This window comes from Galeopterus variegatus, unplaced genomic scaffold (genome assembly GCF_000696425.1).
Source record: "Galeopterus variegatus unplaced genomic scaffold, G_variegatus-3.0.2 Scaffold7374, whole genome shotgun sequence".
Taxonomy (NCBI): domain Eukaryota; kingdom Metazoa; phylum Chordata; class Mammalia; order Dermoptera; family Cynocephalidae; genus Galeopterus; species Galeopterus variegatus.
In genome coordinates, this window is record NW_007733485.1 from 15,660 (window position 1) to 32,348 (window position 16,689).

A 16,689-nucleotide genomic window follows, 5' to 3' on the forward strand; every position below is an offset into this window, starting at 1 on the left:
TCAGGACAGTGAGAGAGTACATTTCTGTGGTTTAAGCCGCCTGGGCTGTGAAGCTTTGTTATAGCCCCCAGGAAACCAACGCACCTAGAAAACTTGAATGTGAAGAATGGCTGTTCCCACAAAGGCCACACAGAACAGTCTAGAAAGACTCAGTGAAGAAGATTTGACAACAAACAACCAAACCAGGATGTCCATCAGGGTGTGAATGGGCACCTGCCAGTGAGGAAATGCAGCGTACATTGGCCCAAGCTGTGCAAGGTCCCTCGGCTGCCCCCAACCTGAGGACAGAAATGTGACAGGGGCCGGCAGCCAAGAAGGGGCACACACTCACCTCTGGCCCAGACTCAGAGGCTCAGGCCTGCTGAGAAGGCCTGACCAGGAAGGTCGCTGCATGCTTTGGTTAAAATAGAATCCCAGGAACATGCTGTTTATGATTTCCTGGCCCTGACCCAACTCCACTCAAGACGCCACAGGAGGCTTCACAGGAAACCACAATAGCAGACAGGACCCAGGACCAGGCTCAGATCTCAGGCTCTGAGTCCACCAAGTGTCCTGCCCTGAAGTCACCTCTCCGCTGCCCCTAGCTGGTCTCCTCATCTGGTCTGTCCCTATGTCTCGCAGACCACAGGGCCCAGGGCCTGACAGAGGGCCTCCCAGGAGCCAGGCAGGACCATGGTACATCCCACCAGGGCCCCACACAGCAGCTAACTGAGAGAGGTTGCCCACCCACCGCCCAGCAGGGCTGCATTTCATACACGTTGTAAGAAATGCCTGTCCCTTGGTCAGCTGCAAAACTGGAGAATGTCTATGTCTGATTAAACCTGGGCATTTCTTCCTCTGCCCCTAGGAACAGAAACCTGCAGGTTCCAACTGTCATAAATACCCTCCGGGGTAAGGGAGGAATTGGTAAAGGACTATGAAAAACAATTACACTGTAAAATAGTGAATATACCAATTACCCTGATTTGAGCATCACATATTGCACACAGATAATGGTACTCAACTCTGTACCCCACAGATATGTATAATCAAGTATGTTTCAATAAAAAATAAATAAATAAATAAATAACGCCCTCCCACACATGGGCAGCACCGCAGCCCAGTCCTCTGTGGGTGGGGTGCTGTCCCCCTCAGGGAAATTCCACCAAGGGGACTTGTTAAGAAGGGATCACTGGGGGAAGGGATGCTTCAGGAAGACTGGGTGGCATCTGCCACCACCTCACAGCTGCTTTAAGCCCAGGTGCCCCCCTAGATCACGTGCCCTCACATCTTCCTGAACTGGAGCTTCCTCACTGGGCAATGGCATCTACTGATGCAAATGCACCAACCATGAAGTTGTCCCCAGGGTTTGGGATTCTCGACCCTCCCCGTGGAGCTCTCCAAACTCATGGCTGGAGATTCATTTGGGTCCAAAATATGAGCAGCCCAGCACAGCACAAAACAGTGGCAATGTGGCTTAGCACCTGCTCAACACAAAGATGAGGAGGGGGCTTAGGTCACTATAAGTTTCTCGAAGATGTAGGATCCACAGGCTGCAGGACCCTGGGAGAAGGGGATCCACCCCACCCACTAGCCATGCCTAGAGCAGTGGATCCAGTTCTGCCCCCCTCAGAAGCATCCAGTACAGGCCGTCCACATACCACCACCACACCCCCAACCACACAGCGGCCCATAGCCGCAGGCGCTGCCCACAGCCAGGCAGGCTCTGCAGGGCCCAGGCGGCTGGCCTCCCCATCTGGACAGCCTGCCCAGCTCCCATCCCACCAAGGACTGAGCTGGGCTATGAGAGGGAAGGAGCCCAGGAGCACAGGGCCCACCTGCCCCACATCCCCCTCTGCACCACCCCTCTGTGCCTCAGTCTCTCCATCAGATGGATGGGCAGGTTGGCAACAATGGCAGCACCTACCAAATGCACTAACTATGGAGACCTAAGGAGTAGCCCAAAGAAGGGCTCTCACTGCCAACACACGGAGCCCCCACAACATCAGTGCCTAGGAACCACAGCCTTGGCTGGGAAGCCCCATTCAGGCAGGAGCTGAATTGTGTTCCCCAAAATCCATGTGTGGAAGCCCTAACCCCCAGGATCTCAGAATGAGACTGTATTTGAAGTCAGGGCCTTTACAGAGGTGATTAAGGTAAAACGAGGTCAGAAGGGTGGGCCCTAATCCAACTTGAGTGTATCCTTAAAGAAAGAGATTAGGACAGAGAGGGAGAAGACGTCATCTACAAGCAAGGACAGAGGCTTCAGAGGAAACCAACCGTGCCCGCACCTTGATCTCAGCTTTCCAGCCTCCAGAATGCAGAGAGCAGTTTCTGTTGTTGAAGCCACCCAGGCCGTGGCATTTGTTACAGCCTGAGTTGACTAAGACAGATTTGAAGCAGGGGTCATGCGCAGCAGCCCCCCAACCCCAGGGCACAGGGATAAAGGGACAGGACATCATGGATATTCCTGATGATTCCTGCTGTGGATATAATGTCTTCCCAAAATTCGTTGAAGCTTGACCCCCACTGCTAAGAGGGTAGGAAATCCGATTATGGTATCTGAAAGGTGGAGCCTTTAAGAGGTGATTAGATTGTGAGGACTGTGCCCTCGTGAATGGATTTACCAATTCCTGGAGTAACAGGCGTGGTTCTGACAACTCCGTAAGGAGAGCAAGTGAGGAAGTTAACTCTCTCTTGCTCAGCCCATTCTCACCATGTGACACCCTGAGTCACCACGGGACCCTGTAGAGAGTTCCCACCAGAGCAAGGCCTTCACCAGATGAGTTCCCTGGACTTTGGACTTCCCAGCCTCCAAAACTGTAAGAAATCAATTTCATTTCTTTATAAATTACCCAGTTTCAGGTATTCTGTTGTAAGCAACAGAAATGACTAATACAACACCACAGAGACGAATGGAAGCTCGGTGTGTAGACGACAGAACCACTCTGCTGAGAGGGTCTGGAGGATGGGGGGTGCACGGGAAGTGTCCCACATCCCCCACTCCATCTCTGCACCACTGATCCCACTCTACACATGGACACACCAAGGGCTGGAGAAGAACAGGATCTCCCAGAACACACACGGCCACACACCTGCTTGTTCTTTTCAGGAATGCTCCTGCAGTGGCCCCCGAGGACCCACCTGAAAAATGCCCCAGTGAAGGACAGACCCAACACTTGAATCAGAGCTCCCACCTCACAGAGGTCGGAGGCAGGAGGTCAGCAACAGGGATTTAAGACACTGCATTTGGTCCTCTCCCCACGGGACACAGGGCCGGCTCAGGCCAGACAGACACTGCAAGCCAGACCTCTGCAGGAGAGAGCTTACAAGGAAATCACTGGAACCCCTGAAAATAACCTTCTCCCAGCTCAGAGCCAGCACCTGGAAACACACTGGAGAAGCTTTCACAGCACTAGACTGGACTGGCCAGCTGGGCAGAGCCAAGAAGAGCAGTGAGCCAGGGCTCGGCCAGGCTCTTGGTACATTCCAGGGAACACGGCCATGACGAGCTGCACCCATCTGAGGCCCTGGGGCATTTCTAACTGCTGTGACCCACTTCAGAAGCCCCCCGTGGGAGGGGATGGCAGATGAGCAAGGGAAGAGGCTGGGACGGTCTCCAGGGGAACAGTTAACACGAGACATCAGGATGGACTCATGGTTAGCTCCGACAGACACAGATGGGTACATGCACAAATATTTACAGAAATGTGTACATGCGCATATTTTCTAGCTCGGTCTTCTGGGAGCAGCTAGAAGCAACCACACCCCAGGAGCAACGAGGACCCCTAGAGCCCAGATCTTGGTCTCTAATAGAACTCTTAAAAAGAGTAACCAGGGCTCTGTGGCGAAATGGCTCATTCTTGGGCCTGACTGAGAAAATATACCATGATCCTGGCGCATCTTGTAAGGCCAGAAAGTAAGGAGAGTGCTAAAACACACTCCCACACACACGACAATGGGGGTGTCAAAGGACACGGGAGCCACCTGAAAGAGCTCCCAGTGGCCAAGGCTGAAACAATTTCAGCCACAAATACTGTCATATCGAATTATAATCCAAGGCATAAAATAAATATCAACAAGCCCATACTGATATAAATCAATGATTGAAAAAAATGAGGGGCCGGCCCAGTGGCGCACTAAGTAGAGTGCGGCACTTGGGAGCGTGGCGGTGCTCCTGCCAAAGGTTCGGATCCCATATAGAGACCGGTCCGCTCACTGGTCGAGCGCGGTGCGGGCGCGACACTTAGGGTTGCGATCCCGTTACCGGTCACGAAAAAAGACGAAAAGGAAAAAAAAAAAAAAAAGAAAAGAAAAAAACGAATAAAGAATAATAGACAAATAGGCAAAAACTGGGAGCACTCCAAACAATTCATAGCTACTCCACCCCAAAGGAGGTAAGTTTCCGATTTCCCAGGTGTGGGCTGGGCATAGTGACTTCCTATCAAAAATTACCAAATGAAAAAGGAAGTTAAAAAAGAGAAGCTTTACAGTGAAGAAACCTGACAGCGCCACCTCAGCCAGGTGGTCACAACCAGCTACAACATGACAAGTGTGTGGGCAGATGTACCCTGGACAGGACAGGATAAGGGCGCCTCACCACCGAGCTCTCCCGCAGAATGCCCAACACACCAGTCTAACCATAAAAAATCATCAGAAACTGATGCTCACTGCACTAGCACCAGCCGTGGTCGCCAAACTAGCACCCCTCATGATCACTAAATTAGCACCCCTCGTGGTCACCAAACGAGCAACCCTCGTCTTCATGGACTGACACACTCCTCCAGATGTCCCACAGTCCTTGGAGAAACAGTCTGTTCTATCCTGACATCATTATCCCACACCCCCAGGGACCTACCACTCCTCCCCAGAAACTGTGAGTCCCCTGACTGTCCCTCTCTACCCCCTATGCCTTCACCAATTCCTGCCCCTGAGAGCCTCGTGCCACCAGCTTCTCTCCATCCCTGCTGCCAGGCACAGCCCTCGGCTGAGTGCAGCAGGAGTCCCCAGCAGTAGACACTCCTGTCACCCCACTCTCTGGACAGAGCCCACCTCCCCACCTCCCTCTGTATCTGGAGACCTACAGAGCCCTGGGTTCCTCTCTCACCTGTCCCAACATCCCCACGCCTGTGTGGCACACGTATGTGTGTGTATGCACACTCACAAGCGCACTGGCTCTGCACACAGCCCTGGGCAGATCACACTCTCAGGACCGCTCCCCTCCCGCAGCCTCGGCCTGGAGGGTTTTCCTTCCTTTCACTGAGCAGCCTCCTGCTCCCTGGCCTGGGCTGGTGGTTCCTTCCTTCAGTGATACCCCAAGATCACCCCTATTCAGTACACAAACCTCGCCATTGAACTTGCTCCTGTTTGCAACCTGCTCTGCCCAGGCTGTTGCAGCACTGGGCACTGAGCCTTGGAGGCATTCAAACTAGCCCAGGGGACAAAGAACCACTGAGGGGCTGCCTTCCAAACCAGGCTGCTGAGAAGATGGCGGGCAGGCATGATATGAGATCCTGCAGAGAGGTCCTTTCTCACATTAACTTAGGGCACTTCGGCCACAGGCCAAGGGAGGAGCTGACCCCACACCACTGCTCCCCACACAGCACTGGGCACGTCCTCAGTAAATCCGGGGGCTGCCGGCGGCTGCACAACAGCTTCTGGAGTGTCTGGTCCGTGGGCTCGGCCCCTCTGCCATCCTCCCCAACCCAGCATGCAGTCAGACACCACCGAGTCCAGCCTGCGGGTCTTCGCTGGTGGCTGGGTGGTGAATATAATGTCATTCTCTTTAAACTGAGGCTGCTTTTTCAACATTGCACACAAATGTGTTCCTAAATTAACGTAATTGCTTGTTAGCTCTCTGTTTCTGAATTAATACAAGTGTTGTAGAATTAGCATCATTTGAAAGAGGAATGGGAGAATGCTGATAATTGCTAGAGCTGGTGCTGGGTACTCAAGGAATCACTGTGCCAGGCTCTCTACTTTGTGCATGCTCGAATTTTCCATAATAAAAATAAAATAAAAACAAGTTTAAAAAGTAAAAAAAGAACCCGAAAGGCTCGAATTTTCCATAATAAAAATAAAATAAAAACAAGTTTAAAAAGTAAAAAAAGAACCCGAAAGGCTCGAATTTTCCATAATAAAAATAAAATAAAAACAAGTTTAAAAAGTAAAAAAAGAACCCGAAAGGCTCTCTCTGAGCTCCTGTCCTCAGGTTTCTCATGTGTGACGCTCTGGTCACGAGACCTAGGAACGATTCTCCTGGGGACTCCCAGCCACTCAGCTCCAAGGGTATCAGGACCCCACACGGCAGCTCTGTGCGCCCCTCCTCCCAGACCAAGCACACCCGTGTTTTCGGAATAGGAGGGAAAGAGGAAAGGCACCCACAGAGGCTGACACATGGACACCAGCAAGAAAGTGAGGAACCAAGGACAGAGAAGTCAGGAAGACAGATGTCAGCCCCCAGGCAGCCAAGCACCCCGGGGTCAATGAATGACACAATGACCCTCTGAAGCTCCCTGAGAGGGGGACTTGGCTTGGGCATCCTCCAGGTCCTCAGAGCAGCCCCGGCTTCAGCTAGCCCATCCCATCCATGGTACCTGCAAGGTCTCTGCACCTCCATTACCTGTAGACACCTGGACTCCAACGTGAGCCACAAAGAGGCCACATCATTGGCTAAGCTCTTGGGGCACTGCCCATTTCTGATCTTTGAACTAACTGAAACCAAGGTGCTAGGTGTGAAAGATGTGCACACCCCATGGGGTCTCCTCTTGTCCAGTACCCAGGACACAGTCAGGGCTCAGGAAAAATTTGTGACGTCTGCAGATCTCAGTGTAAATTAAACATCAGAGATATTTCGAAACCTTTAGGCTAAACCAATGATTCCTAAAATGTGCTCATTTGGTTAATCATTCACACAGCAGGGCACGTAGCATTTGAGAGAACAGCTGTCACGGAAAAGAAGTTCAACGAACAAGTGTTTCGCCCTTTTTGAAGCCACCGTTGACTCAGGAAGCAGCACGTTCTCTAACAAGAGGATATTTCTCTTGTAAGGAAAATGTAGGCAAAGGCACCAAGCGAAACGCACTAACAATTCCACATACATGGCCACTGAGCGTCTCTCCAGCACAGGCTCACTGCACTGGCAGGCACATAGTGCCCATGCACAGTGACCACCGGAATGCTCACTGCCACATTTTTCCCTCAGGAGCAGAATGTTCCCCAGAAGCCTGTCCCCACCCCTGGCCCATGCCAGAATCTGCCCAGAGCCTCCAGAACTTTCCACCACCCTTCCAAGTAGACACTCTCTCACTCTCAGAGTCACGTTCAATAACGTTGCTCCCAGGAATTGGACAATGGAGCTGAGAAAAGCTGCAGGTGCCTCTACCGGCTGTGAGAGGAGCCCTCCCGCGGTGCAGCCCAGCAGGCTGCGGGTGTCTCACAAGCAGGTGGGTGGGGAGGGGGAGGCACACTCCAAAGAATACAGTATTATACAAGTTTATTGAGACAGCATGGGGCCCAGTGGCCACGGAAGGGTGCCAGAAAGACCATGTGCAGGGACAAGAGGACAAGTGAGCTGTCAGCACTGGTGGGTGAGGTCCAGGCTGAGGACCACAGTCAGCGTCAGACAGCAGGAGGCAGTCGGGTATTTTGTCCCAGGCATGGCGCTGCTGGGAGATGGACATCCTCCTCGTCCAGGTTGCATGTCCAACATCCCCATGTTTGGGCATGTGGAGCAACAACATCTCATCCATCGGAAGCATCAGTGCTCCCAGGAACCAGGCGACACCAGAGCCACAGGTATGAGCCACACGCAGCACACTGCATGACAGCAATCAGAGAACCATGTCGCTAAGAAAAGGGCACTCAAGTGGCCGAGCACCAGGGAGCCAGGCTAGCCGAGCGCTGTGAATCTGTGCTTTCTCAATCAAGGCCACTGGAGTCTACTTCGGAAAAGGAAACACTGTACTCTGATAAAAGGGCTGCTCCGTATTTTTAGAATCAAAACAGAAAGTTGCATTCAGATTTGGAATGTGCTACCAACATAAACTTCATCTGCAGGGCTCAGAGGCTGGAGTGGGGAAGCTCCCACCACCTCTGGGGACCGCATCATGCCCAGGCAGCGACCAGTCCACCTGCTCCCAGAGTCCTCCCTCTGAATGTCACCACCACTCTTGCACATGTACACACACACAAGCATACATGCATGGACACACATGCACACAATGGACATGTAAACATACACGAGCACAAGCGGGCATGGGTGTGCATAAACACATGAATATGCACACACTCACACATACACACACTGTGTTCACACGGTTGCACACATCCACAAGCATGTGTGTGCACGCACTTATACACATGCATGATCACACGTGTATGCATATGCACACACAGAGGCACCACCCAAGAGCTGCATCCGGGCCCTGTGCAGTCACGCCCAAGCCCTGGGAAGCAGGCATCTCTTCTATCCGCAGCTCATGCTTTTTTCCCAGCCCTGACTGAAGGCAGAGCACACACGGATCTTGGAGATCAAAGCAGGTCCCGCCTTCCCTCTAATCCAGGGAGACAGATCATTCCAGAATCTATGCTGCCTTCAGCACAAAGCCAGAGCTGGGCAGCTGGGTGGGCTCCCACTCTCCTTGCCCTGGCCCCAGGGATTCCTCCCACACCCCCAGCCCTGCCTGCATGGCGGAAGGAAATATTTAGGGAGGAGGGCAGGTGGGCCCCTTTAGCATAATAACACATAGGACCCCCCATGTCTCTCTGAGAAAGGGGCCCACCAGCCTGAGAAGAGCACAGGGAGCCGAGGTATTAAAGGGGACAGAGGAAGAAGCCTGGGGAAGGAAGAGGGCAGGTGAGATGGGGCAGTGAGGGGGACCAATGGGGGTATATGCACAGAGCTGCCAGGGATGGTGGGGGAGACTGCACCGGCACCTGCCCCACTTGTCGGGGGATGCAGGGCACGAGCCTACCTGGCCTGCACTGGAGAAAGACACAGCTGAGTGGTGGGTGGCCCTACTCCCCTCCCCCAAGCGCTCTGGCGTCCCATCCCTGGTCACTGTCCCCACCTCTCCCAAGTCCCACGTGGATGTGCCCACCCTCCCGCCAGCCCTCACCCCACCTCCCTGATCCAGGCGAGGCCTGCAGCCTGATCTCAATCCACAGGCCAGACTCTGAGGTCACCCAAGGTCACGGAGCTGGAGGAGCAGGAGCTGAGCCTCAGCCCGGGTCTCGGCCACAGCCCCGCCAAGACGCAGCGCACAGACTGCTCTTCCCTGGGCACATCTCCTTCAGGGACAACGACAGCGTCTACCCAAAAAAGAGGTACAAACTAGGAGAACTGTGGTGAGTTTGAGTTTGCGTGTACATATGGGTGTTTGCATGGGTGTGTAATGCAAGTATGCTCTAGTTTATGAGTGTGCGTGCTTATGTGTGAGTGTGTGGTAGTTCCTGAGTGTAAGTCTATGTGTGTGTGTGCAGTGCATGTGTGGGTGCGTGTGAGTTAGTGTGTACATGTGAAATGAGTGTGAGAGTGCACGTGGGAGTGTTGTGTGGGTGTGTGCATGTGAGTGTGAACGAGTATGAGTGTCCATTAGTTTGTGAATATGGGTGTGTTCATGGGTGTGTGTAAGTGTGGGAATGATTGTGAGAGTATGCCTTTGGGAGTGCTTGTGCGGGTGGGTGCATGCAGGTACGGACGAGTGTGTGTTCATGTGTGAGCACATGTACACACGTGTGTGAGAGTGTGAAGAGAGGAGGAGTGAGTTTGACTCATTCTCAAATATGCCTGGAGGTCTCTTCTCATTGGCTGGCTCAGCCCCTTGGGGTAAAGGGAGGAGCTTGTGGCTGTGGTCACAGGGTCCCCCCACGGTGGTCCCAGAGCCAGGCTGGTGGCCATGCTGCTCTTCTGGCCCAAACATGAGCCCCTGCCACCGCAGCCCCAATGCTGCTTGGGACTCAAACACCTGGCTGCAAAGGGGCCAGCCTGGTGTGGTGGACACACAAAGCCCCTGGCCACAGGGACACCAGCCTCTACATAGACATGGGCCCCCTCTGGCTGGGCTGTTCTGCAGGGCTCCCACCATGACAGGAGGCAGACAACACTTGGGCTGAACTGAATGCCTGCCACCCACGTCCCGGGGGTCTCCACCAAGTTTGATCAAGACCAGCACCTCACTTGGACTTTCCAGGTTCACAGAGTCAGAGACAAACTAGTAGGTCACCGGTGACAGACAGCTGGTGACAGTAAGAGGCAGCTTCCCCTTCCCTGAGGCCAGAACAGGGCAGGAGGACGGGGAACGCCTCCCAGGCATGACCCATGGACAGTACCTGAAGGACCCATCTCTCCTACTGCCCCCACTGATAGTGGGGAAACTGAGGCACAGGGGACCATCCCATTCCCAGGGTCACACAGCTACACCAGAGCCCCTGAGATGCTGAGAGGTCCACCCACCTCACAAGCCCACTGGCTCCCACGTGAGTCGGACAATGGTCTGAGGACATTCCTGGGCTCAGCATCCAAGCCACCCGCTCCATCCCTGCAGGAACTTGTCAACTCCGAGCTGAGCACTGGCCCACTAGACCTCAGAGATGTGACAGGTGGGTCCAAAAACCACCCACCACGAGCCCCAGGAAAGGGCAAGTTAACAGCTCTGACGGCAGTGGGCAGGGACGGTGGTGAGCACACACCTCCCACAGTAGCCTGCCGAGGGGAAGGCCCCACCCAGGGTGGTCTCTCTGGTCTCCTCACACCCCCTCAGGCCCACTCCAGCCTCCGTGTGGCCACGCTCCCTGCTGTTCTCAAGAAAGAGCAAGTCCTCAGTGTGGCCTCTCCCCTCCCAGGCCCTTGCGGACTCTCCCCACCACTCCACTAGTCCCTGTACCTGGTCTCCCAGGATCTCAGCTAAGCAACCCACCCTCAGGGAAGCCACCTCAAGCCCTTCTAAATGATTTTTCTCCCACACACAGCTTCAAAGGTCACATGAATGCCCTGCCTGGCACAGACTGCAGACACAGCTGTTGACCAGGGTCTCCCCCATGGACTGCACCCGACACACAGAAGCACACACAGCCCCGGCAGCTGCAGACCCTTCCTTCACAGCCACATCTGCTCCCAGCTTGTTTCCAGGCCCTCGAAGGAGCTGCCCCTGGCCCCCCAACCCACTACTATCAGTAGGACTAGGCTCCAGCACACACACAGCCAGGGACACTTCTGCAGTGGGACTCCTCCTTTGCACGTCCTGGGGTGCAGAGAAAAGCCCATGGGCTCAGAGGACCACCTTGGAGGCAAAGCACTGGGAGCACCCGCCCTGACGCCCCCATGCCCAGGATGATTCTCCCTCACCCTCATTCCAACTGCCCGGACACGGGAGGTCCCAGTGGCTTTTTAAAGTTAGAGTGGACAGCCCTTGAGGGAAGATGAGACAGGAGATGTGAGGGAAGTGACCACCAGAGGTGTAGGAGGGAACCAGGGGACACCCACCCCTAGGAGAGAAGCTGGGGAAACTGGAGAAGCTGGGGGAGGGGGTTCCAGGGAAATCGGTATCCCCTGCAGGATACCACCTGCACACTGGCCTGGGGGCCAAGAGGAGGCCCTAGACCACCTGGAGCTGGAGGGAGTCCGGAGGCTGGAGAGGTAACTGCAGCGGCCAGACCTCAGCCCGAGGCGGGGAGCATGGGAGCACAGGGCCCCCCCAGCAGCCACAGACAGGCCTGGGGGAAGAAGGTCCAGCCCAGGTCAAGATTACCTCTGGGGCGTCACTCCTCACCTACAGCTGAGGACAGGGAGTCCACGCCCTGCCTTCTCACAGCCCAGTCCCTGCGCCAGAACAAGCACCCACCTGTCACGCTCCCAGACCCAGCCCTGACCAGGTCGCCCTCTCTCAGCCAAGGCAGACAGGTGTACAAGCAGGTGAGCACCCACATGGTGACAGGACCCGCTGGGGGCCAGAAGGAGAGGAGGGGACAATAGGGAGGGGGGCGGCTGGAGGACGGGCCAGTGGAAGAAGAGGAGGGGGCAGCGGGGGAGGGGCCAGCGGGAGAGGAGGGGCTAGCAAGAGGAGGTGGGGTCCAGCTAGGACAGGGGCCAGATGGGGAGGAGGACCCAGCAGGCGGAGGGGCCTGCGGGCGTGGAGACCCACTCCCCCAGTGAAACAGGCCTCCAACTGCGAGGACGTGGCCTGTCCTGCAGTGGGCACCGGGCGCGCAGAGGGGCGGGGCGCAGCCGAGCACACACAGGGGCCCTGGGTTTAGCTACGAACAGGCGAGTGAAGCCGGGCCGCGCACTGCGCTTCTGCACGCCGCGGTTGCGTCGCTTCACCTCTGAGCAACGCACGGCTCTGCACAAGAGCTCAGACAGAACTGGAGCTGCACTGGGAATTTCAGCTGACTCCTGTTTGTCCGCGATAATCGTGATGTTATCCAGCATATGATTAAGAACTCGTTGGAAACTAAAATACATTAAATTTTCATTGATAGACCACCGAAATGAAAACACATGTTCTGCACACTACAATGGATTCCTGCTAATTCAAAAATATAAAATAAGAATGCAGAGTCCTGACTCAGGCTGGTCGAAACCAGGCATTAGGGGGCTGTGCAGAGCAAGGTAGCGTGAGGAGGAAGCTCTGACCTGGAGGAGCTCTGGCCTCCCTGCTGCACGAGGCCACCCTCCTTCAACCCCAGCACATGAGCGGGGCAGGGCCAGCAGCTGAGCCCCACCCAGCTCAGCCTTCTCCTGAGATTGCCCTCATCCTCCACAAGCACTCCAGGGCGACGACCTGCCCATGAACACTCCTGCCTTTACTTCCCCACCAACTCCTCCTTCTCCCCACCTCCCTCCACCCCCGTGTCCCCGAGCATGTCAACATCAGACATCAGAGAGCTTATCTCCTCCTCCCCAAGCTGCTCTCTCTGAGGCTCTAAGTAGGTGAGTAGCATCATCAGGGGGCCCAGCCCAGACATCTGGCATCTCCCCTTTTCCCCTCTTCCCCAACCCCATGTCCTATGTTCCCCCATGATGCTGCACTCATCCCCACCCCACCTCCACACTCTCCAGCCCCCACTGGCCAGCCTCCCCCACTACTGACTCTGAGCAGGCTGTGGATGCTATTGAACAGGATGCTTTCAGTTCTGACGGTTGCTCAGCTAAATAACATCGAATTGTATTACATTTAGGTACAATCAGTGGCCAGAAAGCAAAGGCCTGGGAGAGGGAAGAAACTCAGTTCTGACCAATGTTTAGCACATATTTATGGGGATCCCTCAGTGCTGGGCCAGGTGGGAACAAGGCTGTTTCCCATGAAGACCTCCCTGCTTGGAGGATACCAAGCACATCTTCTGTGGGAGGAGCTGAGCACTAGCTACTGATTCCCAGCTGTGTGCACAGTCATGCACTTCCCGAGTTCTCTCCTCCACCTCCCCGAGTCCTGGCTAGCCTGGGTTCTACAGAGAAACCGGATGCCCCGAAACACACAAACTGCATCCCCAGAACCTGGTGCAGTAAAAATGGCACAAGAATGCTGCAGGAGACCCCAAGAGACTCCCTGCAGAGGGGCAGAGGCTCTGCAAAGAGAACACAGGGACTTGCTCCATGGCTTGGAGCAGAGACTAGAACTCAGGCCTCAGTCCAAAGCGCAGACTTTCTCCAGGTCTCCTCGGGGCTGTCCTTGACAAGAGGCATTTAGGTCTCAGAGAAGGGGCGGGATCCGAGGGGAGGAGCTCCAGGAAGTTAACCTGACTCTGGAGCCTTCTTGCCCCTGGTGTTTTCATCAGGCTCAGCACCAGGAGTCCACCCTGGGGACCTCAAACCTTTAGGCAGCATTCCACTATGTGTGTAGCGAGGGCAAGTGTCGCGCATAGATTCCCTCGTTCATTCAGTCCATCTTTCAGCCTCTTTGGGTCATCCACCCCATGTCCAGCATGGCTGCTGCCTGTCCAGTACTGAGCAGTGACTGCACTGCAGAGTAACCAGGGTCTGAATGGGAGGTAGACGGCAGAAACACTAACGCTTTGTAAACGTGCACGCATCTTCTCCACTTACCTCAACTACCAAGTTGCAGAGTTCATTAAGGACAGATTTCACAAGCTCTTGGAATTTTCTAATGGGAAGACAGAATCCTCCCCTGCCCCCACCACTATATGTTTCTGTGCATTGATCCTCATCTATTAGTCGATATCACTACCACCTGTACCAACACATGGACTTGAATACCAGCATTCTTTTTTCTTTTTTTTTTCCTTTTTGTCTTTTTTCGTGACCGGTAACGGGATCGCAACCCTCGGTGTCGCGCCCGCACCGCGCTCAACCAGTGAGTGGACCGGTCTCTACATGGGATCCAAACCCTCGGCGGGAGCGCCACCACGCTCCCAAGCGCCGCACTACTGAGTGCGCCACCGGGCCGGCTCGAACACCAGCATTCTTAAGTGGCCAAAATGATATACAAGTGACAGAAAATTTCCAATATGTGCTTTTCCAGTATGAACATTATGCCTTCACTACAGCCCTGCAGGGGGCTTTTATGCCCTTTATATAAGTGAAGAAACTGAGGATAAGTGAGAGAGGGGTTTGCATTGCCCAGGGAGTCACAACTAGTAGCAGGGAAACCCAGATGTCTACTCCCTAAGAATACCTGATCCCAGGATGGGCTTCCTTACCCCACTAGAGTAACAGGGTCCAGGGGTTCACCACCTCCCCAACGGGAGGGCAGAGCTCTCTGAGTCCAGAGGCACCTTTACAAACTCGCCCCTCTGTCTCTTTTTTATTCTTTGTTTTTCTAAATGGAATGACTGGATGATATATAGGAAAATGCTTTATTCAGAAATGAAAAGATGATTAACAAGCCGTTCCTTGCACCAGGTGACTCCCTGGTGTACATAAGGAGAACACAGTGTGGCCGGGATCCCTGGGCCTGCCAGGAGACTGAGCTCAGGCCTCCCTCCTGCTCTCTAGCTGTCCTGGCATCTGGTCAGAATGGGGAAGTGGCCTTGCCACCAGGTCTGGCTGTGGGGGCCAGCATGAGGCCCCAGCTAAACACACACACTCGGGGGGTGGGGGAGGTACAGGAGTGCCCCCAGAGGATGGTCAGGCAAGGCCACATGCTGCCCATGGGAGGCAATGGAGAAAGCCTGCTGGAAAACCCTGGCCTCCCTCCCCTCCCCAGGCCAAACGGTCCTCTGGCTCTAGCCCCCTTTCTGTGTCTTAATCCCTGCCTCTCCTCTGTCTCTGGCCTCCACCCCTCCTTCTCTTTCTCTCTCCTCTCTTTTCCCCACCTACAAACCCCTCTTTGCAAGTTTGGCTCCTCCATGTCCTCCCTCCTTCTCCCCCCCCCCCCCCCCCCCCCCCCCCCCCCCCCCCCGCATCCTTGCTCCTGGGTTTGAGAATATGCTGGTCTCTCTCTGGCCCTAAAACACAAGTCTAGTCATGTGTCTGTCCCTGTGCCTGGATGTGATGCTCCTGGCATCACAGTCTAGGGAAACCTCCCTAGGTCCTCAGGTGAGGCTGGTTGGTTCCCCAGGCTAGGTGGTCTGACTCCCCATCATCCCCCACCCCTTTATTCCTCCCTAATCTCTGACTTCCCCTCTGACCCCTTGTCTCTCCCCGTTTGCTCTCACCGCTGCCTCCTATCCTTAGATGGGCTCCCCCAGCCCATCCCATTTACACCACCCTCCTGCTAAACTGCATCGAGAGGCAGAATCAAAACCATCCCTACGGGCCTTTCAAGCTCCCGGTTGGACTGGCTGGAGGGGAGCTCCCAAAGCCCCTGGAGACAAAGACGCCTGGTCCACTTCCACCTCCAAGGCTCAGGAGGAGCCCGTGGGAGGAGCACCACATTTTCATCCTTTCAACCATCTCCCACCCCATGATGAGGACAGTGACAAAGTTCTGGTACTGCAGAGCCAGGGTCGGGGCGACCGTGAAGCAGGAGCAGCAGGGACTAGATGCAAGTGACCTTGGCAAACCCTGCTCCTTCTGGGCTGGAGGAGGAGGCGGGTCCACAAGGGGGGAGGGGGAACGGGGGCGTGGGGGAGAGACTGATGGGGCCAAGGTCCTTTCTCACTCCCACATACTCCCCTTGGATCTGCAGGGCAAACCCCGCACGTGTTCCCGGCAGCTGAAAAGGAGCCTCGGGCTGTGCGCAGGGACAGCCAAGGCGCCCGGCCTGCAGCCGGCTCTCCACGACCGCTATTAGTCCCTCTGCAGGGATGGGTGCAAGGAACGAGCGGCGGACCCCTGCTCCGGCCCCTCCAGCTGCCTGACCTTGAGCCAATCCTTTCCCTCTCCAAACCTATTTCCCGTCTCCACACTCCACGCCCATGGGCGGTTTGTGGACTGTCAGTCGGAAGAGAGCCCGGGCCGAGGGTGCCAGCCCCGACTGCATCCCAACTCTCTGAGTGACCTTGAACACCTCCCCATTTCGGACTTCAGTTTCCCCACCCGCCCGATAGGAAGACGCGCGCCGGCTCCGCTCGCTCCCAGTCCCGCCCGGGCAGGTGTGTCCAAGACTAGATGGGGGACGCGCGGCGGGACTTACCGTCCTCCAGAGACGTGGGCGCTTGGCGGGGACCAAGGTGGCTGTGACCAGCAAGTGAGAGGCAGCCACCACGAGCCCAAAGCCGATGGCCAGCAGGCTGCGCACGGGCAGCAGGGCGTAGGACACGAAGGTGACCAAAAGGAGCTGCCAAACCCCCTGTTCGGCGGCAGCCGGG

At 55.3% G+C, this 16,689-nt stretch overlaps 1 protein-coding gene across 1 annotated transcript in view; it reads right to left on the bottom strand.

Annotated features, from left to right (window-relative positions):
• The window catches only part of LOC103607380 (adenylate cyclase type 1-like), a gene marked incomplete at both ends in the record, with an annotated part of 32,245 nt that extends 15,557 nt beyond the window's left edge, over positions 1–16,688 (bottom strand). Inside the window, one exon of the mRNA XM_008591889.1 lies at positions 16,515–16,688. Within this exon, the coding sequence (XP_008590111.1) occupies positions 16,515–16,688 (174 nt within the window). The remainder of the gene's footprint in view (positions 1–16,514) is intronic.
• Between the last annotated feature and the right edge of the window lies 1 nt (position 16,689).